This window comes from Lolium rigidum, chromosome 7 (genome assembly GCF_022539505.1).
Source record: "Lolium rigidum isolate FL_2022 chromosome 7, APGP_CSIRO_Lrig_0.1, whole genome shotgun sequence".
NCBI classification, from domain to species: domain Eukaryota; kingdom Viridiplantae; phylum Streptophyta; class Magnoliopsida; order Poales; family Poaceae; genus Lolium; species Lolium rigidum.
The window spans coordinates 5,264,876-5,290,115 of NC_061514.1; the positions used below are offsets into that span (position 1 = coordinate 5,264,876).

General features: G+C 44.8%; 4 protein-coding genes across 4 annotated transcripts; 1 reads left to right on the forward strand and 3 right to left on the reverse strand.

Annotated features, from left to right (window-relative positions):
• The first annotated feature begins 7,318 nt into the window (after positions 1-7,318).
• On the forward strand, positions 7,319-8,691 carry LOC124670821 (BTB/POZ and MATH domain-containing protein 2-like). The gene is made up of 2 exons (XM_047207289.1): positions 7,319-7,325; positions 7,420-8,691. Exons 1-2 carry the CDS (start codon positions 7,319-7,321, stop codon positions 8,496-8,498), a joined length of 1,086 nt encoding a protein of 361 aa, XP_047063245.1. The 3' UTR covers positions 8,499-8,691.
• A 471-nt stretch (positions 8,692-9,162) lies between these two features.
• Positions 9,163-11,493, reverse strand: LOC124679058 (aminomethyltransferase, mitochondrial-like). Its single transcript, XM_047214886.1, has 3 exons — positions 10,924-11,493; positions 10,344-10,462; positions 9,163-9,879 (listed from the first exon to the last, which is right to left on the reverse strand). Exons 1-3 carry the CDS (start codon positions 11,491-11,493, stop codon positions 9,333-9,335), a joined length of 1,236 nt encoding a protein of 411 aa, XP_047070842.1. The 3' UTR covers positions 9,163-9,332.
• Positions 11,494-12,632: 1,139 nt separating this feature from the next.
• Positions 12,633-15,582, reverse strand: LOC124678005 (signal recognition particle 14 kDa protein-like). Its single transcript, XM_047213939.1, has 4 exons — positions 15,455-15,582; positions 15,112-15,205; positions 14,915-15,024; positions 12,633-12,940 (listed from the first exon to the last, which is right to left on the reverse strand). The coding sequence occupies exons 1-4, from the start codon at positions 15,455-15,457 to the stop codon at positions 12,758-12,760; spliced, it is 390 nt and encodes a 129-aa protein (XP_047069895.1). The 5' UTR covers positions 15,458-15,582; the 3' UTR covers positions 12,633-12,757.
• A 4,707-nt stretch (positions 15,583-20,289) lies between these two features.
• Positions 20,290-22,864, reverse strand: LOC124678841 (signal recognition particle 54 kDa protein 2-like). The gene is made up of 5 exons (XM_047214689.1): positions 22,534-22,864; positions 21,243-21,797; positions 21,010-21,161; positions 20,705-20,819; positions 20,290-20,624 (listed from the first exon to the last, which is right to left on the reverse strand). The coding sequence occupies exons 1-5, from the start codon at positions 22,862-22,864 to the stop codon at positions 20,290-20,292; spliced, it is 1,488 nt and encodes a 495-aa protein (XP_047070645.1).
• Between the last annotated feature and the right edge of the window lie 2,376 nt (positions 22,865-25,240).

Below are 25,240 nucleotides of genomic sequence, written 5' to 3' on the forward strand. Positions count from 1 at the left end.
GTTTCTAGAGTTGATAGTCTTGCCTCGATGTTGATCTTTTGAAATCGAAAGTTATGCCTAATAGGGATATTGAAAATAAAATTGTTACTACAGCAAATGCCATTCAAGTTAGAATTAATGAGAATATAAGATTAATGGCTGAGCTAGCGTGCTAGGTGGGATAGAGAAGAAAATGAAAAACTAGCTAAAGAGAAGAATATAGCTAAAGTTTGGACTATTACCACCACTAGTAATGCTAATGCTACACATGTTGCTGCACCTCCTACTCATACTAATAAAAGAATTGGTGTTAGCAATGTTTCCACTTCTAATGCAAAGCGCGAAAAGCGCTGAACTGCTAAAACTGCTGAAACTGCATGCGATAAAGCTGCTGAAATTTTTTCCAACATTGGGGATGATGATCCCATTGCTTTAGATTATAATGGTTTGAATTTTGATGATTGCCACATCTCTGAAGTTATAAAGTTCTTGCAAAAACTTGCTAAAAGTCCTAATGCTAGTGCTATAAATTTGGCTTTCACGCATCATATTACAAATGCTCTCATAAAAGCTAGAGAGAGAAACTAGAGCGCGAAGCCTCTATTCCTAAAAAGCTAGAAGATGGTTGGGAGCCCATCATTAAGATGAAGGTTAAAGATTTTGATTGTAATGCTTTATGTGATCTTGGTGCAAGTATTTACGTTATGCCAGAAGAAAATTTATAATATGCTTGACTTGCCACAGCTGAAAAATTGTTATTTGGATGTTAATCTTGCTGATCATTCTACAAAGAAACCTTTGGGTAAAGTTGATAATGTTCGCATTACCGTTAACAATAATCTTGTTCCCGTTGATTTTGTTGTCTTGGATATTGAATGCAATGCATCTTGTCCAATTATATTGGGAAGACCTTTTCTTGAGCTGTTGGTGCTATTATTGATATGAGGGAAGGTAATATAAAATATCAATTTCCTCTCAAGAAAGGTATGGAACACTTCCCTAGAAAGAGAATGAAGGTACCTTATGATTCTATCATTAGAACAAATTATGATGTTGATGCTTCATCTCTCGATGTTACTTGATACACACTTTCTGCGCCTAGCTGAAGGCGTTAAGAAAGCGCTTATGGGAGACAACCCATGTTTTTACCTACAGTACTTTGTTTTTATTTTGTGTCTTGGAAGTTGTTTACTACTGTAGCAACCTCTCCTTATCTTAGTTTTGAGTTTTGTTGTGCCAAGTTAAGCCGTTGATAGAAAAGTAAGTACTAGATTTGGATTACTGCGCAGTTCCAGATTTCTTTGCTGTCACGAATCTGAGCCCACTGCCCTGCAGGAAGCTCAGAAAATTATGCCAATTTACGTGCATGATCCTCAGATATGTACGCAACTTTCATTCAATTTGAGCATTTTCATTTGAGCAAGTCTGGTGCCATTTTAAAATTCGTCAATACGAACTGTTCTGTTTTGACAGATTCTGCCTTTTATTTCGCATTGCCTCTTTCGCTATGTTGGATGAATTTCTTTGATCCACTAATGTCCAGTAGCATTATGCAATGTCCAGAAGTGTTAAGAATGATTGTGTCACCTCTGAATATGTCAATTTATATTGTGCACTAACCCTCTAATGAGTTGTTTCGAGTTTGGTGTGGAGGAAGTTTTCAAGGATCAAGAGAGGAGTATGATGCAACATGATCAAGGAGAGTGAAAGCTCTAAGCTTGGGGATGCACCCGGTGGTTCACCCCTGCATATATCAAGAAGACTCAAGCGTCTAAGCTTGGGGATGCCCAAGGCATCCCCTTCTTCATCAACAAATTATCGGGTTCCTCCCACTGAAACTACATTTTTATTCGGCCACATCTTATGTGCTTTTTCTTGGAGCGTCGGTTTGTTTTTGTTTTTGTTTTGTTTGAATAAAATGGATCCTAGCATTCACTTTATGGGAGAGATACACACTCCGCTGTAGCATATGGACAAATATGTCCTTGGTTTCTACTCATAGTATTCATGGCGAAGTTTCTCCTTCGTTAAATTGTTATATGGTTGGAATTGGAAAATGATACATGTAGTAATTGCTATAAATGTTTTGGGTAATGTGATACTTGGCAATTGTTGTGCTCATGTTTAAGCTCTTGCATCATATGCTTTGCACCCATTAATGAAGAAATACATAGAGCATGCTAAAATTTGGTTTGCATATTTGGTTTCTCTAAGGTCTAGATAATTTCTAGTTTTGAGTTTGAACAACAAGGAAGACGGTATAGAGTATTATAATGCTTTCAATATGTCTTTTATGTGAGTTTTGCTGTACTAGTTCATCCTTGTGTTTGTCTCAAATAACCTTGCTAGCCTAAACCTTGTATCGAGAGGGAATACTTCTCATGCATCCAAAATACTTGAGCCAACCACTATGCCATTTGTGTCCACCATACCTACCTATACTACATGGTATTTTCCCGCCATTCCAAAGTAAATTGCTTGAGTGCTACCTTTAAAATTCCATCATTCACCTTTGCAATATATAGCTCATGGGACAAATAGCTTAAAAACTATTGTGGTATTGAATATGTAATTATGCACTTTATCTCTTATTAAGTTGCTTGTTGTGCGATAACCATGTTTGCTGGGGAACGCCATCAACTCATTGTTGAATTTCATGTGAGTTGCTATGCATGTTCGTCTTGTACGAAGACAAATAGCCTCCGTGACGAAACCCCCGGTACCGAGAGCCACGATACGGAAAACATTGCGAGACGCCGTCGCCGCCGATCCCATCTCGGGGGATCCTGGAGATCGCCTCCGGCACCCTGCCGGAGAGGGGAATCATCTCCCGGAGGACTCTACACCGCCATGGTCGCCTCCGGAGTGATGAGTGAGTAGTCTACCCCTGGACTATGGGTCCATAGCAGTAGCTAGATGGTTGTCTTCTCCCCATTGTGCTATCATTGTCGGATCTTGTGAGCTGCCTATCATGATCAAGATCATCTATATGTAATTCTATATGTTGCGTTTGTTGGGATCCGATGAATAGAGAATACTTGTTATGTTGATTATCAAAGTTATGCTTATGTGTTGTTTATGATCTTGCATGCTCTCCGTTATTAGTAGATGCTCGGCCAAGTAGATGCTTTTAACTCCAAGAGGGAGTACTTATGCTCGATAGTGGGTTCATGCCCGCATTGACACCGGGACGATGATGAGAAAGTTCTAAGGTTGTGTTGTGCTTGTTGCCACTAGGGATAAAACATTGATGCTATGTCTAAGGATGTAGTTGTTGATTACATTACGCACCATACTTAATGCAATTGTCCGTTGTTTGCAACTTAATACTTGGAGGGGTTCGGATGATAACTCGAAGGTGGACTTTTTAGGCATAGATGCGGTTGGATGGCGGTCTATGTACTTTGTCGTAATGCCCAATTAAATCTCACTATACTCATCATGATATGTATGTGCATTGTCATGCTCTCTTTATTTGTCAATTGCCCAACTGTAATTTGTTCACCCAACATCTTTGTTCGTCTTATGGGAGAGACACCTCTAGTGAGCTGTGGACCCCGGTCCAATTCTCTTTCTTGAAATACAATCTATTGCAATACTTGTTTCTACTGTTTTCTCTCGCAAACAATCATATTCCACACAATACGGTTAATCCTTTGTTACGGACAAGCCGGTGAGATTGACAACCTCCACTGTTTCGTTGGGGCAAAGTAGCTTGGTTGTGTTGTGCGGGTTCCACGTTGGCGCCGGAATCTGCGGTGTTGCGCCGCACTACATCCCGCCGCCATCAACCTTCAACGTGCTTCTTGGCTCCTCCTGGTTCGATAAACCTTGGTTTCTTTCTGAGGGAAAACTTGCTGCTGTGCGCATCATACCTTCCTCTTGGGGTTGCCCAACGAACGTGTGAAATACACGCCATCAGTGACGGTGTCACCCGCGTGTGTCGTTCCCTTGTTGAAGGCGTTCCAGTAGTGTCCCTCCAGTTTGAATTGATGGCCTTCGTCCATTCGCCTGAAACTACAACCCTCGATGGCCTCGCTTCAGGTTAGTCTCTCTAGTAGTGTCTTGTGGATCACCTTGTGACCTCTTGCTGGTGTCGCAACCCTCACACAATGTCAACCTAGTTGCTTTTACACAGTTTTGTTGCGGTTACTGACGGTTTTCCTAGCGTCTTGGGAGGCTTTGCTAGGTCGGCGTCTGGCCATAGTTGTTGCCGGTGTGCGTTCTACAAATGCTAGTGGAAGATGTTGCGTTTGTTGGTCTGAACCTAACCTGAGCTCTAGGGGTGGTGGTTTCGGATTTCGGTGAAAACTTTGCAGGACCTAGGTCTCTACCAACGATGATGACGCGTTCTTGCACCATGTACCTTCTTGGAGGCATCGTCGCAAGACCCCCTCCCCCTCCTCCTTTGGATCCTCAAGCTCTGATAGGCTGTCGGCCCATCAACGAGTTCCCCTTCGGCTGTAGTTTTGGTGCGGTGGAGGCTTTGGTGTCAACATGGTCGTGATTGCTCAAGTGCGAAAGAAGACAAGGCTCCCTCATCCTGGATCAAGTTGGCGCTCCGGCTTAACGTTTTATGTGTTATCTTTTGTTGTTGATTTTGGTGTGCGCTTTGCATGTGTGTTATAACTTATGGTGTAACTCCTAGCATGTTGGCTTCGTTAGTTCAAAGCCGAACTCTTCCATCTAAATGGACCTCAGAGCATCTCCAGTCGCGTCCCCCAAGGCAATTTGGGGTGCGCCGGACCAAAAAACGGTTCCAGCCACGTCCCCCAAAGCCGAATTTTGTCCGGCGCGCCCCGATACGGTGTCCGGCGCCCCGAGCCCGTCCCCGCCCCACAGGGGATGCTCCGGGGACGCCGGACACACCGAAAAGCGAGGCGGAGAGTGGCGGGGCCGACCCATCAGCGGCACAATAAATTTTAACCTAACCGTCGCCTACCTCGCGACGGAAGTTATTGGCGCGCAGTGACGGTGCAGTTCCCGCAGAGGCGCAACGACGCGTCTCGTCGCGCCTAGCTCTGCGTGCCGGCGTTAATGAGCGCCACCGCTCCCCCGCCTCCCTCCGGCCTCTAAAAAGGGCCGCCTCTCATCGTCCCTCTCACACACAACCCCTAGCGCCTCTCTCCCCAACCCTAGCCGCCACCATCTCAATAAGAGTTGACGCCATGTCTGGTAGAGGCGGAGACCGAGCTCGCGGCCGTGGTCGTGGTCGTGGTCGTGGCCGCGGCAGAGCTGCACGCTCGCCATCGCCTGCCACGCCGTCGTCTTCATCGTCGGAGATGGACGTGGAGCCGGGCGTGCTGTTCGAGTTCGTCCTCGTCCTCAAGGGCGACCTAAGCGGCATCCAGAGGCTGCCGGACTCCTTCGCCGAGTACGTCGCCGGCGACGACCGCCCGCGCACGATGCATCTGCGGGAGGCTTCGTGCGGCTACTACCGGTGGATCGTCGGCGTGATCTACGACGCGTGCGGCAAGATGTACCTCCACATCGTCTGGGAGAAGTTCGCTCGCCACCACAGCCTCGAAGCCGGCTTCATCCTCCTGTTCTCCTACTTTGGCGACAGGGACATGAGCGTGAAGGTCTTCGATGAGACGCGATGCCGCCGCGACTACCACGGCGACAGCACCGACGAGGAGGACGACTGATGATGAAGAGTGTTGTTTCTTCGCAGCGAATACGTGCACGGAAGTTTCTGGATGTTCGTCTCATCGGTAGAACCAACAAGGGCACCATCTCCCGCTGGATTTTCCAGTTTGGGTGACTGGGTGTGCCCTCGAGTGTTTTTTCTTAACAGCGAACAGAGGAAACCTTCGATGCACGGCCTAGTTAGGTTTAGTTTTTTTGCAAAATTTTATATTTGTGTCCACCATGGTTCAAACTATGTATTAGTTTATGGAAAACCATGTTCCAAACATGTAAACCGTGTTCCCAATTATGTATTAGTTTGTGCAAATTGAAATAAAAATACCAAAAAAAAAGTATTTTTAATGTTTCGGGGCGGCGTTTGGGGGATGCGGCTGGGGAGCCACGTCCCCCAAACGCGGCACCAACGAAACACGTCCCCAAACGCTCACAGCCCAACAAAGTGCAAAGAAAATCCCAAGGAAACAAAAGACCATACAGGCACTGCAATGTAATGGGCCGCACAAGCACATTATAGTTCGGCTTCTCAATGACAAACCCTAACTCTCTTCAGACCGTGCGGGCCACGAAGCCTTCTGAAGTTCAGAGCAACCACGAGCCGCCGGCGCTTCTCTGCGGGTGAGAGTGAGTGACACTCGTGCTGCGGCTGTGAGCGGTCGGGCCGCGCATCGGGGAGGATGTTGCAGAGAAAAGTAAGGAGCGGCGTACGGCGTGCTCCCCGCGGTGCGCAGGCAACGTCCCGGCGTCCTCGTACTGCCGCCGGCCGCGGCGCGCTTCGCTGGGGCGCGGGGCCAGCGCGGCGAGCAAAACGGCGACTTTTCGATGGCTTCGGACATGACACTCGACCTGGTAGCGGGGGCGTGCAAGCTGAGAGTTCACCTGTTGCGAGGCTGCAGGTCATGCCCAGGTTTGGCCCCTCTAATCCTCGATCTCAACTCTGAAACTTCAGATGTCAGTGTTGTAATTACTGGGATGTTCCTGAAATGTACTGGCGTGAGTGTGTAGAAACTATTCGGGGTATCTCTCCACAGTAATGTCGCACATATTCACTGGAATATATCTGTGCCCACTTGCAGATTCGTCACGCCGTTCGCCGGTGTATCTCTATTGACCGATGTCGGGCTGTCGTCTTCCACCATGTCGGTTGTCGACTCGGGCGCGGCCAGCGGGTACCATCTGCTAGTAGTGGACGGGTACTCGCAGACCAAAAGGCTAGACAATGCATAGCTGCCATGTTTCCGGAACGGTGGGAACGGGGGACGGATTCGGGGTACGGGAGTCGGTGGCTGTCAAAACCAGGGAACGTAAGGGGTATACATCTCTGGATCGATCCCGTTTGATCGGGGACGCGATCCTATTTGATTCGGTACGGCGAATCCTTGGAACAATAGTAGAAACCAGACTCGAAATCATTGGGATTTAGGAACCATCAGATCGGGATGAGATTCATATCTACTACTATCCTGTAGCTTCAGCTTCAACTTCTCTGTGAGGGAGAAATCCATCCAACGGGGGCTATTATAGAGGAAGGGATCATAATTTCATTGATTACCATGCTGGACGAGGAGTCAATCTGGGAGAACGAGAGTCTTTTGGGAGACGAAAAGAAACGGCGGCCGTGGGTGATTAATCAACCGCTGGGAACTTAATACGGAAGTGAATCGTACCTTGTATTTGGGGACGCGAATCTGAGATGAATCGTACCGAATCCTAACTCGTTCCCGACTCCGATTCCGGGTCACTGAATCCGGAACGTGGGACGGACCACCGTTCCCCGTTTCCGGCTGCTATGAGACAATGGCGTGGGCATCAGATCTCGCCCATTCATTGTAGGAGGCCATCGCTGGTGCATCGATTACTTACCCAACGGTTTCAACTCGGAGTATGCAGACTACATCTCTCTCTTTGCTGCCCTTGTTGATGATGATGACGGTGCCGCAAGACCTGTGAAGGCGTGGTTCAGGTTTAGTTTCATTGATGAGGTTGAGAAGCAAGAGGCAACACTCATTCGTGCTGCTTATGCATGCACCTTCTGCAGCAATGATATTAATGGAGCTTGGGGCGATTCGAATTTTATAAAAAGAGATGTGCTTGAACAATCAGAGAATCTTAAGAACGATTGTTTCACCATCCGGTTTGACATCATGATTTGCGAGGACCTCAACACTAAGGTGCCACTGTCTTGCATAAGTCAGCATTTCAACCATCTCCTTCAAACAAAGGTGGGCGCTGATGTAACATTTGAGGTTAGCGGCGAGATATTCCTTGCACACCGGTGTGTGCTTGTGGCCCGATCTACGGTCTTCACGGCGCTGCTCTTTGGCTCCGTGAAGGAGGGCACCAAGGCAGATGTCATACAGATCAAAGACATGAAAGCTCAAGTGTTCAAGGCTTTGCTCAGTTTCATCTACACAGATGCATTTCCTGAGATGGAGTGGGAAGAAGCAGAAGTCAAGGTAGAAACAACACGTTTTGAAATGTGGCTGGAATGGCTGAAGGACTTGACTGTAGCGGCAGGCAGATATGATCTCCAACACCTGAGGTTCTCCTGTGAAGAGCTGTTGTCCAAGGCCATAGGTGAAATCACGGTACCAAAAATTCTTGATATAGCTGTGCACTACCATTGCCATAGGTTAAAGGAGAAGTGCTTGCAATTCCTCCAAAACGTATCTTCCTCAATTCTGCAAAAAATAATGGCGACCAATAGCTGGAAGCATATAATTCTGTCACATCCCTATGTTTTGAACGAGCTCATTGCCAAGCTTGCTGCGAAGTGTAATGGGTCTGACAAAGCTACGGATTTATATGACGTCTTGCCCCCGCCATCAGTGAACATGGACAATGCTGACAGGTTCTTGAATTTGGAATGGTAAAGTGCCTGCAATTTATCCAAAACCTATCTCCTTCTAGTTTGCAAACATTAATGGAGAGCAATAGCTGGAAGCATATAATTTTGGCATATCCCGATGTTTTGAATCAGCTCATCGCCAAGCTTGCTGCAAAGTGTAATGCATCTGACTTAATATATGGGTTCTTGCTCCCTCCATCTAGAAAGTGAGCTTGGACCTTTGCTGAGGTGTACCATTGTATGCTTACATGTTCCTGAATTTGGAAGAAAAAATATTGAAATTCTCATGCTTGTGTGCGTTCTTACGAGCACTGTATTGTTTTGAATTCAGGTTTACACTGATTTGTGCTGTAGTTGTATTTGCTATTTGTTTGGTCAGCTTTGCCCTACCCAGGTTAGTTCAGGTTCAAAGGTTTCTGTTGATTCAGGTTCAAAATGCATGAATAGGAAAAATGATACCTGTGGTATCATATTATTGATTGTGCCATATAAGTATTACCGAGGAGCGATCACAAATTCACAACTGGACACACGAAAACTAGTACGAACTACATATTTGACATCTCGGAGTTATGACCATCTCAAGGGTAGTGCGCACAGCACTGGTCTCTGGCGTTCTGCAACATCTGATTGAAAGCTGTTACACACCTATCAACACGCATCGGCCCCAAACATGGCATACACTTAACTTCTGGAAAAACACCACGCACTGGTATATATTATTAGATGGGTAGAGATGAAATGTCAAGCTGTAAGAGGAAGCCTGACAGACGTTACAGTTGCAGCATTCAAGCAGCCTGTCTTGAACAAGCTGCCACGGGAGAATTCCAAGAGAAAATTGCATCCTTTTTTGTACAATCTAAGGGCCCTTGTAGTACTTGGTGGGCACAAAGGGCATCTTGGTGACAACGGCGTCGTATGACTTCCCACGGACGACCACCTTGAACTCCGTCCCGGCCTTGTGCAGGCCGTTCTTCACATACCCCATGGCGATGTTCTTCTTCAGGCACGGGCTGAACCCTCCGCTGGTCACCTCACCGATGTTCTCCCCGGTGCTGCTCACGATCTCACTGTGACTCCGCGGGGGTGGTCCTTGTGAAAAGATGCCTACACGCCTAATCTTCGGGCCTTCCTTGAGCTGCTTGAGGATCACATCCGCGCCCAGGAAGCCACCCTCCGCTTTCCTCCTCTTGCCGATCGCCCATGAGAGGCCGGCCTCAACTGGCGTGACATGTTGCTCCATGTCGTTGCCATACAGGCAGAGGCCAGCCTCCAGGCGAAGACTGTCACGGGCACCCAGGCCAGTCAACCTTATCTTGCCTTCAGATTTCTCTAGCAGGGCCTTTGCGAGATCGACCGCATTCTCTGATGGCACAGAGATTTCAAATCCATCTTCACCAGTGTAACTGCAATAAGAAATCTTTTAGAACCATAATACAGTGTCCAAACAAATAATATAATTTGGGGTAAATGGAAGAGGATCTTCATCATCAGAAATAAAATAGAAGAATCTGCTACCACCGGTTTTAATTTTCCAGAACTAGAAAGTAGAAAGATCGAAGATAATGGCATAGATGCTGGAAACACAAAAAGATCATGTATGCAAATAAAGTATGGATAAACACATTAAGAACTGATTTAAAATCCTATACAGTTGAATTTTGGAAAATTAAAATAATTTGTCAGTTTACACTTGACTTTAAGAAATACCAAATAACATTCCACATACTCAATTTGGCATGCCAGATTGAACAGGAGGTGATTTCAGTTATGTTTGAAGTATGATAGACAAGGTTAATGATGGTAAAAGAAGGAGAAGGAGCAGGGTCATAATTTGGAAACTGGAAGTGAAGGATGGAAGGGAGCATACCCAGTTCTGGTGAGGAAGCACGTAGAACCATTGATGTCAATTATCTTGAAGTCACTGAAGTACATTTTGCTCAAATCTTCTTTTGTTAGGAACTGGAGAGTTGGTGCAGCAAGAGGGCCCTGCTTATGTCAAGAAACAAGTTACAACAATGTCCTCCTATAAATTCATCAACTAAATATCAAATATATCTACTACAATTGAACTGAAAATTTACTACTTCGATAAAGCAGTTCAGAATAGAATAGAATAGAAAGACTGCTTCCATAAATTAGTAGTTTTTTTTATGCACTGTAACCCTGAATTTTCTGCTGAAGCACTGGCTTTTCTATTAGGAGGAATGTCTTATGTTACAGTCTGATCTAGGAATCTCTGGATTACACAGAAACTTTAGGTCCACCAACTGAGAAAATGACATGCAAACCTGCTCAACTACTACTCAGATAGAGCATTGCATCTTGTAGGAAATCAAAACTTGACAAGGCAAGCAATCTCAACTAACTGAGGGACGATGAGAAGCAATTGAAAAAGCCTGCGTCAATTTGTAAGATCAAGAGGTAAGGAAGAAAGCGTTGTGACTGACCTGCAAGGCGAGGAGGGAGCGCTCATCGTGTATGTGCCACTTGACGTCGCCGCCCTTCTTCTGGAAGGCCTCCATGTGCGCCCCGATGTGGGCGAGGTCCTTGTCCCTGCACCCAGCGTTGACGACGAGGTAGATGTGCTTATCAGTGACCTTGGTGACGACGGAGTCGTCGATGGCGCCGCCCTTCTCGTTGGTGAACACGGTGAGGGACCCGGTGCCGTCCTTGAGGGCGGCGACGTCGGCGACGACGAGGGACTCGAGGAAGGGGATGGCCTGGGAGCCGTGGAGGCTGAGGCCGCACATGTGGGAGACGTCGAAGAGGCTGCCGTTGGCGCGGCAGTTGAGGGTGGAGTCCATGATGGTGTCCTTGTACTGGATGGGCATGCTCCAGCCGGCGAAGGGCACCATCTTGCCCCCGTGCGCGACGTGGAAGTCGTAGAGCGCCGTCTTCTTGAGCTCCGCCTCGGCGGCCACCGCGGCGCCGGCCAGGTGGCGGCGGGCGGCGGCGCCGCCGGAGGAGGAGTTGGCGGCGCGGCGGGCGAGCGTGGCGCACGCGAGGAGGCCTCTCATCGTGGTGGCGCGTCGGGTCGGGGTGGGAGAGGAGGAGTGGTGGGCGGGTGGGATTGGGAAACAATACAAGATGAGATTTTGAGGGGTGGTGGTGGTGGGTGGCGACGGGAGGGATCGGGAGTGGGTGGTGGCGAAGAGGACGAGCTGCCCGGCGCGAGCTCGGGGGCGTTTGGTGTTTGATGGATCAGTGAGGGATCAGTCTCAGTGCTCGCTTTGTTGGATTTTGGATTATTTTTTTGTTGTGCTTTTGTCCGGTTTGGTGCTGATGCTGACGGCTCTTCTCACTACCAAATGCCTCCTACAGGTCCTCCTCGTCAAAGATTCGTGAGTAAAAGTCTATAAAAAGAACAGATTCTTGTATGATCCTACTGTGGTGGACAGTAAAACATAAGACAGATTAAAGCACTCTAGATGATACAGTACTGTATTTCCAAAAGAACCGCTATATTATGTCCGCAAATTGAGATTTCCAAAAGAATCACTACAGATTATATGGTTCGTTGCTATGTAGAGAGTCGGAGCTCAGGTTTGCTTTTCGTCTGATCTGAACGGCAAAATAGGCATGTGAGTCTAACGAGAAAGTCAGTTTGAGATCGGGATTGGCTAGGAACCGACAGCAGGTGCCCATTCAGGCAGATATAGCAGCCAAGAATGATAATCTACAAAGGATGGGCGGATGGCAATGTCCGGCCAAGGATCCGGTCCATGTTCATGCGGCTATGGCAGAGATGTAGATCATCATTTGTTTATGCAACAACCCAGGGACTACCTAACCTGGAACCATATCCTGGTAACCACTTGCATATGGAATCAGGAAACACGAACACACCAACATTGCCTCGAAAAAGGAAAAAAGGTCACTCGAACATTTCTGCTAGACAATATTAGGTGGCAAAACAATCTGGAATGTGCTGTCACAAAGAAATATCACCATAAGTTCTGCATTCTCTCGCAACCTAACTTCAGGTATTTCGTTCATATCCAAGGCCCAATATCAACATAGCAATGAAGCATAGCAAATTAAAATGTTGATGGCCAGATCTAGCAGTCCAAAAGGCATGCATCTTCTACAACGCAATTCAGAAAAGGCCAGGGCTGGCTTACAACCAGAGCAAAACGCTGTTTCAAAAAATTCTCTAGGTATTCACAGGCTTTCATCCGCAGACAGGGACAAGGGTAAAACGGATGATAACATCTTTGATGACACTCAGACTAGTCTTGCTGTGAGCGAAAAAAGGTCTCGCTGAATTCTGTAAGTACCTCTCTACTTAGACACTGCAGATTTCTTCGACGATTTCTTTTGCTTCTTCGGTTCCTTCTCGGGTACCTTCTCTGGCTCAACGACCCTCTTCTTTTCCTTCCTCTCCCTCTTCTTCAAAGCATGCATATGGGATTTAAGAACTAGGGCATACGAAGCTTGGAATTTGAGGTAATCCTTTGCAGACAGCTGAAAGACAAGGAAAGTATGGGTAAGGTTTATTCATTGGTCCAAAAATGCAACAAAAATGACAGGGCAATAATTAAATATGTTGAAAGTTAGAATAGTGCTTATGGCACCAGGAAAATTAAGTCATGGGTGACCATGGATCAACTTTGCTATACATTTTATATTATCCAAAGAAAACAATATTGCACATGACAGGATTCCAGAAAAAATTCACAATATTGCCAACATATCAGAATTATAGTACGAGTTGTCACGCTAAGTTCTAAGTACATGTACTTATCCAACCATAAGCTAAGGCATCTGGTGAAGACTGAAGAAAATGCCCTGCTTTAGACTTAAAGAAATTTGATTTGGCTGGAGAGAAATAGATATGCACAAAGAAAGTAAACAAATTTTGCATGAGTACTTGTTTTCTGTTATCTGGATACAAATGAGCGGGCATGTTTCCAAATTGGGAACAGACATTATTACTAATAGTGAATAACTATCAACCTTTCTTCTACATGAGAATGATGAAGGAAATAGGATAGAATACTCCATCCATTCCAATGAATAAGGCGCCCTTGGTTTCCGTGTTTTTTCTTTGACCAAAAATTACTCCAAATATGTAAAGATTGTTGGTAACAAATTAGCATCATTAGAAAGTGTTTTTCAATGCAAATCCAACGATACTAATTACATACAGTATAATCAAGATTTTTTTGCTCAATTTGTTTGGTCAAAGTTCGTCTTGGAATACACGTGCGCCTTAATTCATCGAAACAGAGGGAGTACAAACAACAGATTTGCAACCATAAATAAGGGACAGCCTGCTTCACGATATCAACAATTAAAATGCAGAAGAGGAGTAGAATTGTTTAACAAAACATAGGTCATGGGAGCTTTGGACTCTTAACTAGTCAAGTCACTTTTAGATGGTTCATAACATACACTGGCGATGCAAAGTTGCAAACGCCAGAAACAGTGTCTTGCAGGAAAAGATGCCAATGTTCAATTGGTTCGTGGGAGAGCTTAAAGGCATGAATAGGGAGATGCATGGGTGCCCATCGATGCATAGCCTTGCCAATAGCAAAATGTTTCCAACTCTTGAGATATGACACTCATGTCACAACTTAATAAGGGAACTAATCAAAAGAAAGACAATGGGATATCCTGATGTGCTACAACATGATACCACTGGGAAACCTTAGGGGTTGCAAGGTGCAAATACATCCTATAAATCTTGACAAAAGATGCTCACTTAATGGAAGGTGAAACAATTAATGTGAGCCCTCACAGGTTGATTCAATTGAAAACTTGGCAAGAGCAAGAAAATGAGTATCATCCCTCAAAATTGTGACAGCTGCTGATTGATCTTAATACTCCCAAGTTCTAACTCTTCCCCATCCAGCAATGAGATAGCTACTCACGACAGATCATTGGTGATACCACCTCTACCCCTGACCTATTAATTCAACTACAGCTGTAGTGATAGATATGAAAGACTAACAGTAAAATAGCTGCATAAAAGACTTGTACTACAACGGCTAAGATGTACAAATGGCAAGTGCCTCATTCCTAACTTTCTACTTGTAATCGTGCACACAAAGTTACTTTGTATCCTACAGCATTGCGATGCTTGTGAAACTGTGAGGCGGCGATACATATGTACGGTTGCACCTTCTCTGCATTGTCAGGCTACTGTGTATATTTACCTACCAATCAATTCCTTAAAGCTAACAAACCATCCTCAATCTGAAGGAAGACTACATAAACATTCTATTACTACTTGTGCAAATCCAGGTAGGTTTAGCTCATGCAGTAGCTATCAAGACACGATATGCAAATATCTGATCTATGATTCACATTACTTGCAGCCAGAGGGGACTAAAACTAATTACAGTCAAAAACAGCAATCTGGTAACCGTTAAGCACAAAAGCAGAGTACAAAACCGAATTCATAGTATTATCAGCAACAGGAGACAGTGATAGTACCGCGGTGGAGATGTTTTTCTTGCCATCGGTGGCGCGGACGAGGCAGCGGTACTCCACCTCCTCCCCCTTGTTGGCCATCTTCTTCAACCTAGCCTCGCACTTCATCGACGCTGGCAAATGAAAACAAGGCGTCAGCTCAAACCAAATCCACAACCCCACCGCACGGAGCAGAGGAAGAGGAGGGGGGAGCAACTCACATCGCTTCATGGTGACCCAGACGGAGCCCTTCTCCGTGCTCCGCTCGTACATGTTGGTCAGCTCGCTCAGGAACGGATCTGACTGCAGCAGAACCTGCACGGACGAACCACGCCGCGGTTAGTTCGAGGAAGCGCAGGTAGATTTCCTCGGAATCGCGGTTCGCTTGTCTACTAGCGATCGAAACTATGCAGGTAGTAGGAAGCGAAAGCGGCCCGGTCGACCCCGAAACCTAGGGTGAGAAACGCGGCGAGATCTAGTTCTTCCGACCGAATCGCGATTCCCAGCAGGGTGCGGATCGGGGGAGGGGGAGTGGACGGAGTAGGGCGTCGGGCGGGAGGTTACCATCTTGAGGGTGGTCCGGCGATCGCCGAGGGAGCAGTCTCCGCCGCCTCTCTAGCCTTGCTGTCGTCCTCTTGGTCGCTTCCGCCGCTGGTGTTGGGATCGAAGACGAGGAAGGCTGAGGTGTTGTGACTTGTGAGAGAAGATGAACGGGGGAGATGACGGAACGGAAGAGATCTGACGGATTAGGTTGGGGCGGTAGCCAGGGGACTGACAGTAGGCACCGCGGTTTGGGAGGAGACGGCCAGAGTGGTCTGGTTTAGGTCCGTTGGGCTGAACGGGAGACGAAAGATATATTCCTTTTTTGGTTTTTATTATTTTATTTTATTTTAATGTTACTCCCTTCATCATAATTTTATTTATTTTTATATAAAGGTATCTTTAACTAAAAACATCTAGACATGTCTGAACCTAGATAAAGTTTTTTTTTAGGTATGAACCTAGATAAAGTTAAGTCACTTATATTTATGAACGGGAGGAGTATTAATGTTTATTTATTACAAGAGCGTAAATGTGGCTCTTGAGCTTTAGAGAGCTTTTTTTTAGAATTGGAAAATAAAAATTAATAGATTCAAAAAAAAAAACCCAGGTAGATAAAGATGAAACCTACAATTGCGCAAAAAAAAACTGGATATTTTTTTGTATTCTATACCTAATAATAAAGGAGCTAAGGTTTCTGCCAAAAAGTTTCGTCAACGCTTTTTTTGGACCGTTTTACCCTCCCACCAAATTGCTTAATACAGCAGGTTGCCATTACCGGTTGGCAGGTTTTATTCTCTCCTGCACCCGCGAGCCGTTCTGCATAGAGTCCTTAACCCGTGCGTCTAATACGCGCTTATATATAGCTGTGCACGATCCGTCAGATCTGTCCGGCCACGCAGAAGATTACACGTAGATCGGTTTGAAGCCTCCGACCGCCGTCGCCGCCGTCCTGTGTTCTCGGCAGCGATGGATCGATGGTGCCATTGAGGATAACGCAGCGATGCTTCAAATCAATCTATGATCGAAATTGGGGATCAAGGCGGACGGCAAGAGGAAACGAACTACAGGTCGTGGTGGATGTATCGCCGGGCGCCGTCATCGTCGCCAAAATTGAGCTCATCGACGCGAGCTCTCCACACTGAAAGCGGAGAGGAGAAATTTAATAGGATTCCAATGCGCTTCAGGCTGGAGGGCTGCTGCCGGACACGGAGGAGGCCGCCCGACAGGCAATCTCCCCCTCGCAGCGTCCACTGCTACACGGGGTCGCCCGGGCGCGGCTTAAGGGGACAAGGGCTGGGCGGAGGCAGGGCAAGGTGGCGCTCGTGGAGATCCGCGGGTAAGCTGCGATGGCGGGTGGACGCAGAGCTCGGGAGGAGGGCCGTGACCCACAAGGCGATGACGCGCAGGCTTGCTCGGGCGCGTCTAGAGGCGAGCCGGGCGGGGCAGAGGATGGGTGAAGCGGCGCGTCGAGCTCCGTGGTGACGCTGGCTGGCGGGTGGAGGCAAAGCCGTAATTAGGGGCAGCGGCGCGGAGTCCACTGTCGATGGACGACCTGGTGGATTGCGCCGGAGGGCCGCGCCCGAGCCCTCTGCCCTTCTCCCTGTTTTGCCCGATCCTTGACGCACACAGTACCTTTTAACATGTACTTTTCCCCTTTGTGGTTGAGATTCAATCGAGATTGAAAGACTTGGGCGAGGATTCAGTGTAGAGGCAGTTTGGGCGAGGATTCAGTGGCTTCTTGGGCTGCCCCGCTGGGCGACGATAGTGACATGCAGTTAATCGGAATTCAGTCGTGATTAAAAGATTTTGGGAGAGGATTCTGATATGTCTGATATGTTCCTACATGGCAAAACTGAATTGGGTTATATTTCAGAATTTAGCTTCACGAGCTAGCAAGGCAAGGGGTCCTGTGCTGGAATAGCAAATTGAGATTTGTTTTCGCTGATCCTCACCATCATCGTCTCTTAATTATCTGTCTTTTGATTCCCTTCAGCATAGTGGGCAGGTCTTGGGTTGCGTGCTTGAATTCTTGGTCTGAATTCCAACAGATGTCTCTAACAGAGGAGGAAATCGAATTATTGGTTGTTGAATTCATTGACCTTAGGAGCAATGTAACCTTTATAACCTCCAGCCATTGTGTTATTTGGCAACACTTTGGTAGCTCAAGCTCAAAAATCAATTTTAAAAAGAGTCACCGGGAAAAGTAGCCGAAGTATGATTGGAATTATCTGAGAGGCTACAAGAAGATGCGGTTCGTGAATACATTTTATCTCAAGTTACAGTTTAACTGTTAGTGTTTGTGTCTCTATCCTTCTGCATTGAATTTAAGGATTTGGATATTTGTAGTGTTGTACTGTTGGAATGCTTACGCAAACAAATATCCTTCCCGGTGCAACGCACGGGCATTTATACTAGTTTAGACTAAGGAAAAAATGAATTTCTCTAATTTTTACTTTTTTGTAACATAAAACATAAAGAAAATTGAATTGTAATTATGCACGTTTGTAGACTTCAACGGTATCTACAACTAGCATTTTTGTTCTGGATTTGTTAACTTAAAAATGTTGATTCACTACAATAGGGTACTCTACCGTTTCTGAACGCCGAGGCATGCTCGTAATGGTTGTGGTCATGCTAGCACGGTAAAAAATGACCACTATCAGAAAAAACTGTGTTGGGGAAGCTATAGACCTGCCGCATTTTGTTCGCACCACACTTTGCGATACGCCATGTACACATCCCCAAGATTGAAACACGCCTCAGTACATTAACACACGACGGAAGATTTAGTGCCATGGTACATATAAGTGCAGAGCATATTCTTTGCCTTAATTATGTTTCCATTAGTGTCGTGAGCCACTTAATTACAATTAGGGCTAATAATATATGGTCAAATCCATTTCATTTAAGATCTAAAATTCCAATTACACCCACTAGGTTTAAGATATAAAATTCTAGGTTAGCTAATGGAAAAACCTAAAGTTACAAGATTTGTTTAAGAGAAAAACTAAGGATTTCCCTTCTACCTAAATCTCTACAAATCATGCCAACTGAACACGCATATTTAGGATACAAGTCCTAGATGTGTTTGAAGTCTTTGAACACATTTGTCTTCTCCACAACTCCATCTCGTTGGGGTTGGAAGATCTTCATGGTGGATCTGCACAACATCATCCGATTGCACAGGTTGATGTTCTAGAAGTGGATCTACAGGAGAGATTGGATCTATTAAGGACGAGAAATAAGAGAGATGAAAGAAGAAAGTAGAAAGATGAAAGATAAAATATGAAATGCAAAGAACGAGAGGGACCATAATATACCTGCAGAATGGGCACGCCGATGGATGACTCCGTCGTCAGCGCGCTTTGAGCATATCGGGTTGTATCGGCCAAGGCCTACCTACAACTCTTGAGCTTAGGTACAAGTGGGGAGAGGATCTATGGTTCGAAGTGGATTATAGTAGAGTGGTGTGAGATCTAGGGTTTATAGAGGGGATTGCTATGAGATCTATGTTACATAGTGGATAGAGGGGTGTGCGGCGGCATGGTTAGACTAGTGAGCAAGTGTGCCCTATATTATATAGAATGTTGCGATATCCATGATCAATTTTACGGGCCCTAAAGTTAGTGTGTCATAACTATGGACCTAGCTTGCTCAAAGGCCCAATAGGCCATAATAGGCTAAAATCCATGTCAATGAATTAGATATTGTTGACCAGTTAACCCAACCCGTCGCTTTGGCATGTCGAGAAGTGTCGGACCTCCTGCTGATCTGATGTTGGTACCAATTCATATATATAATGTTCACCAGTCATATTAACTCGAAGCTATGGTCAATAAAATAGGAATTATATCATTAGAAACATCCTTTAAATGTGAATTTGGCATATTTTTGTGACATATATGATACAAATTTATGGTCAAAATGTTTCTTAAACAACGTGAAGGCCTAATAAACCAATATGGAGGGAGTAGTTGCTCATATATAGTACTAAAACATGGTCAACCAGCTAGTGAGATAGTGTTGACCAGTCAACGAGCCTCAGTTGTGATAGGCCACACTTAGCGAGACGAGATTGTCTAGGGCGCGGCGATGGAGCATGCATGCATGATTTGGTCGATCTCTATGGCCGGAGAGTTTTGCGGGAGAGAGAATGAGAGGAGATAAGGTTGTGGTGGTTGGCCCCACCCATGACGTGTCGTGTGTGGGACGCTAAAGTGTGCATGTATGCGCGGCGACACACATCTAATGGCCACCGAACCAGAGGTTGCAGCGTGTGTTATCCTCAAGGGTGGGGGTGGGGGTTGAATCATTTTCTATGGATTCAATCCGGAGGAAGTTGCATAATTATAAACAGTAAGCAAAGACTAGGGAGACGAAAGCGCATTCTGGGGGTTGAATCATTTTCCATGGATTCGATTCGGAGGAAGTTGCATAACTATAAACAGTAAGCAAAGACTAGGGAGACGAAAGCGCATTCTGTGGCTACGGACAATGTTATATTATATAATTTTAAATTACATCTCAAGGCTGCTAAATTTAAATTCTACGTATTATTTGTTTTTTCTTAAAATGGCCTAATATTGAATTAGAAACATGGATGGCCGATTTCACTGGTATTTGCAACGTGAACTATATATTATACCGAGTATTCATTTTCAAGTACTCACCGACACAATCCCACCACGCAGTACTATCGACTAAAAACGAATATACTTCCTTGCTTAACTATGCACAAATATATTCAACATTAAAATGATCACTACCCCCCAAAAAATGTTCACCGAAAAAATGTCACGTAGTCTAGCAAATTCTGCAACGTTGCAAGGACGCTAAAGAATTAAGCTACCTTTGCATTAGTCCCCACCCAAGCCCATGCCTCCAAGCATTTGGCTCATGTCCTTGCCACCCATTTTTTTCAAGAGGTCCTGCAAGCCAGGGATGCCACCCATCTGCTTCAGCATGTGTGGTGGCAGGGCTTTGGTCAACTGCTGGATGGTCTGATTCTGGTTCTTATCACTCATTTTTCCGGTCGGAATCTTTATATTCTTCATCTTGCCCATCACCTTGGCTAGTCGCTTGTACTCGTCAAGCATGTCCATCACATCCCTCACTTGTCTGCCGGATCCTCGAGCGATCCGGATGGTTCGTGATTCAGTCATCAGCTTTTTTGGGTTTGGACTGTCGAGCTCTACAAGGTAGCATGAGGGGCAAGATAAGTTTCAGAACATCGCTCGTGTTACACAAAATAAAGCCTTAAGACTAGCTCACCTGCATCTGTCATAGAATCCATAATCGTCATGTACCGCTTAATCTTTGCCTGGCCATCCTTCTCACTTCCTTTTGGCATCAACTCAGAACTAAATCCAGGCAACATAGAGAAGACCTGGAAGATATGAGTAGGCAGACCATGATTAAAATATGTTACCACGGAAGCATAGCGGTTGGAAATTTGGAATCTGAGTGATGTTGGATTGTTCATCTAACATCAAATACTCGATATAATTTAGCATACGAAATTCAATCAGATGTTAATATATTAAAAAAAGTATATACTACTAAAGGATATAGTTAACCTGGCCAAGAGATCCCATTTTGAGAAGATTCTGAAACTGCTCATACAAAAGCCTGAGAGTGAAGGTAGAGAGCTTTTCCAGAAGGTCCTGTTGTTGATCAGCAGGAATAATATCCTGGAGCTTGTCTATTAAGCCAGGCAGGTCTCCCATGCCTGCCAAATACATCATTTGTTAAACCGTAATCTAGAAAGAAGAATCACAGGTTATGAACAATAATAGATTTAGTTACTTACCTAACAGACGACTAACAAATGGCCTCACATCGAAAACGTCAAAGTCACCAAGGTGTTCTCCGGTTCCAATAAATATCACAGGGCTTTTTGTAGCTGCAACCGCGCTAAGTGCACCACCTCCGTTTGCATGACCATCCATTTTGGTAACAATCACAGCACCAACAGAGGCACTTTGTTTAAATGCTTGTGCCTGACCAAATGCAGCCTGACCAATACTACCATCCATCACAAATATCACCAGGTCTGGTTTGGTTGCTTCTGCAACTTGGCGCATTTCCTCAAAGAGTGCAGCCTCTTGCTTATGGCGTCCACTTGTGTCAATGATGATGAGATCGGAGTTTTCTTTTCTGAACCTTTCCAGCCCCTCAACAGCAATTTTCGCGGGATCCGACTCCATGTAGCTTCCATAAAATGGTACCCTCGCCTTGGTTGCATTCTGCTTCAACTGATCAAAGGCACCAGCTCTGAATGTATCGGCACAAACCAGTGATGGTTTAAATCCTTTCCCCTGATAATATTGTGCGTACTTGGCACATGTAGTGGTTTTCCCGGAACCTATAGGAATACATTGTTATTCAGTGAACATCAACATTATATTGCAACTGTATAAAAGGGAAGCCTGAGAGATCTCACAACTACAAACAACTAAAAAGGAAATGTCTGGGTCACTACAAATTCTTCACAAAACAACTTATCTACCTTGCCCTCCATCTCAGGACAGAACTGAGAATTCCCTCGAGTAATACTAATTTCTATAGTTGCTTTGTCGCAATTTACATAGTGAAGGATAGAAGGAATTTTTTTAACAATGTCTGCTTCTATTTGTGACAGGTGACTGATATTATTCCAATATTTCCAGAAATAATCTCAGGCCTCGATATTCATCAGCACGACCCAAATCAGCCACCATTATAGGTACAGTTGTACTCCCAAAATAGGGCAAGTTCAATAAAGTTTTAGGTTATCCATACCACACATCTAATTACTAGCTATCAAGAATTCAAGATAATTGGAGGAAAACATGTACTTCCTCCGTCCCAGTTCACAGGGTACGCGTATCCTAGGTCGTAAATTTGACGATGATAATACAACATATGTATTACAAAATATATATCATTAGAAAGCTTAGATGTTCTACTTTATAATGATATAATTTTTATATTATATAAATAATATTATGTTGGCCAAATTGATAATCTAGGAATACGCGCAAGCCCTATGAACTGGGACGGAGGGCGTAACAAACAGCACATAAGTATATTCTAGGTTGCAATGCAACACCCGGTCTGACCTTGCAATCCGACGAACATGACGACGCTAGGCTTCCCCTTCTTGGGGACGAAGGCGGGCTTCCCGGGGTCGAGCATGCGGCAGAGCTCGGAGAAGACGGCCTGCTGTATGATGCGGCGCTTGTTGGTGCCGGCGGCGAGGGTGTCGAGGCTGACGATCTTCTTGATGTTGGCCTGCACGTCGCGGACCGTCTCGAACCGGACGTCGGACTGAAGGAGGGCGCGCGTGATCTCCTTGAGGCACTCCGCGAGCACCTTCTCGTCGACCACCGTCGCTTTGCTCATCCGCGCGAGCGCATCGGAGATGCTCGTGCCGAGCTGCGCGAGCACCATCTTGGCTGCGCCGGGGGTCGGACCTCGATCGGCGACGGGGTAGGGTACTAGGGTTCCGGCGAGATTAGAGGCGGCGCGCGGTTGCGATGTGGCGAGACTCGGGAGGCTCGTGCCGATCAGGTCGGTCGGTGGGTGCGTGTCTCGTACTTTATGGAGTTTGATTGATAACGATTCTACGAATATGAACCGAACTCGTCTCGTCTGGTTTCTGTACGAGTTTTTTTTTTTTTTTTTTTGAGTTATTACCGGCCTAGGAAGCAAGGCCACGCCAAAAACGGAGCGCAGTACGGTATTGGCGTCTTGCATCTCAGTTGTACAGTAAAAAGTTGTACAGTTGCTAATTAAGATACTAGTTTAGTAGTTTTTTGTTGGAAAATGCTATGCATGGTATCGGACGTGGGGGGTTTTTTTTTAGCTCAGGCTAAATGCAGGTCGTTTTTAACCTCTGCAAATTCGAATTTAAACACTTAAAAAGGGATGAAAAAAATACCACGGTGTATACAATATTGTAAGCTACAAACGTGCAAAGTTTAGAAAGAAATATGTTGTATATTATGCTCAGCAAAAATGACACTAGTATCTCAATTTTGTCATTTTATAAGATCGTTTCATTTTTATCCAAGGTCAAATGCAATGTATTTCGTTCTAAAAATTAACACACTTATAGAATGCAACATTGTCTACGTCCAAGTTTTTTTTGGGGTTTTCATAAAACTTAAAATCAAAAGTACTAAAGTTTCAAAAGGAAAAAAAAAAGGCTACATGTAATCTGCGCTACACTTGGGGTTTCCGCAATGGTACCGACTTGCTCTCATCTCCCGGTTCCTATCCTCTTTCCCTCTCTTCCTTAGGCTCTTGCTTTTTTTATTGTTGTATATCTTCATCCTTCATTTTTATGAATATTGGGCGGCCTTGGAGGAGGGGAGTCGTGCGGATTGATCCCCCAGAGGACGCTCTGCACGTCCTTTTATCTCTGCTTTAATGTTACCATCCTCCTAAAATTGTGATAACTAAAGTTAACCTAGAACCATTTGACGCACAGAAGACATTTGTACAGTGGAAAGTATATCTCATGTTTTTCGTACAATCGATCATATGTTAATTAAAATAATTGTTTATTTTCCTCCAACTCAACAATCATAATTTATGGTATTGCTAAGATAACACCATTGTAGTTACCCTTAGAACAATTGTTTTGCATTACCATGCAACTGGAGTGATATGGTGTTTGGTTGGTGGCTTGTGTCAAAGAAGGAGAAAATGTAAACCCTAAAATACATGTTATATATAAGTAACCGAGAGATAAGACGTGAGATTTCATTATGCTCACCAAATCACGAATGGATCTTTTTAACTACTGGGACATCAAAACCACAATTTAAATGCCAGTTCAAGTTCAAACTAGGTGGCTACATCATGAGGGCTTCTCTGGTATGGTTAAAAAGGTGAGGAAGAAACACGAGGTGTCAGGACAAAACCCAATCCAAAAGTTGAACACCAAAATTCATGACATACATAGGCACCTAGGATGATGGGAACATCATATGACGGGGCATCTTAAGAAAGAAAAAACTTTGTTTATCATCCATTATTGATAAATTAGAGGCCATTGCATAAGTACGGCCTTTGTCTCAAAGAATTGAACTAAAAAGTCATTGTGGTGTGCATATTGCTTTAATTTTGCAAAAAAAAAGGAACTCAAATGGTGCAAACGTTTAGAAGTCTAAGGAGATTCGAATACGAGATACTTTCACAGCGTCTTGCATAGTATCGTTAATGGTAGACACTAGAATTTTGTTATTCATTCTATTGTAGAGGATGGGGTATGATCGAAAGACACGAGCAACTCAAATCTTACATACTAAATTACTACAAAAAAAAACTATTTGGAGAACCTGGATAAGGCAGTTTCTCGATGCAGTCTCGAACAGATGATATTACCCAAGTTTTTAATGAGCAAAACGTCCATCCTACAACACCTTATACTAAGGAAGAAGTAAAAAAAACGCAGATTTCCTAATGGAAAATAGCAAGGCCCCATGACCGGATATTTTTCCAACTGAGTTCTATACGAACTTTCGGAGATCATTAAGTTGGACCTTCTAGAATTGTTCCACGTTCTCATACTCTACATCTTGACGTATTTTGCCTTAATTTGAGTGAGATAGTTTTGTTCTCAAAGATTAATGAAGCAGAAAGATGCAACAATATAAGCATATATGTCTTCTCAATGTTAGCTTCAATATATTAACAGAAACCGCAACTATTAGGCATAATTTGGTTATTGACCATGTTATTCATCCTGCTCAAACTGCTTTTATGCAAGGAACAATCCACGAACTACATCAAAAATTTGAATGAGGGGTAATATTAAAG

Excerpts from the sequence above, each read along its gene's own strand:
- LOC124679058 (XM_047214886.1), bottom strand. The coding sequence starts at position 11,493 with ATGAGAGGCCTCCTCGCGTGCGCCACGCTCGCCCGCCGCGCCGCCAAC. Across the intron at positions 10,463-10,923 it reads GCTCCCTCCTCGCCTTGCAG|GGCCCTCTTGCTGCACCAAC; the intron begins GTCAGTCACAAC and ends TGACATAAGCAG. Across the intron at positions 9,880-10,343 it reads TGCTTCCTCACCAGAACTGG|TTACACTGGTGAAGATGGAT; the intron begins GTATGCTCCCTT and ends TTCTTATTGCAG.
- LOC124678005 (XM_047213939.1), bottom strand. Across the intron at positions 15,025-15,111 it reads CTGGGTCACCATGAAGCGAT|CGTCGATGAAGTGCGAGGCT; the intron begins GTGAGTTGCTCC and ends TTCATTTGCCAG. Across the intron at positions 12,941-14,914 it reads AGAAAAACATCTCCACCGCG|CTGTCTGCAAAGGATTACCT; the intron begins GTACTATCACTG and ends CTTGTCTTTCAG.
- LOC124678841 (XM_047214689.1), bottom strand. The coding sequence starts at position 22,864 with ATGGTGCTCGCGCAGCTCGGCACGAGCATCTCCGATGCGCTCGCGCGG. Across the intron at positions 21,162-21,242 it reads ATTTGTTAGTCGTCTGTTAG|GCATGGGAGACCTGCCTGGC; the intron begins GTAAGTAACTAA and ends TGTATTTGGCAG. Across the intron at positions 20,820-21,009 it reads AAATGGGATCTCTTGGCCAG|GTCTTCTCTATGTTGCCTGG; the intron begins GTTAACTATATC and ends CATATCTTCCAG.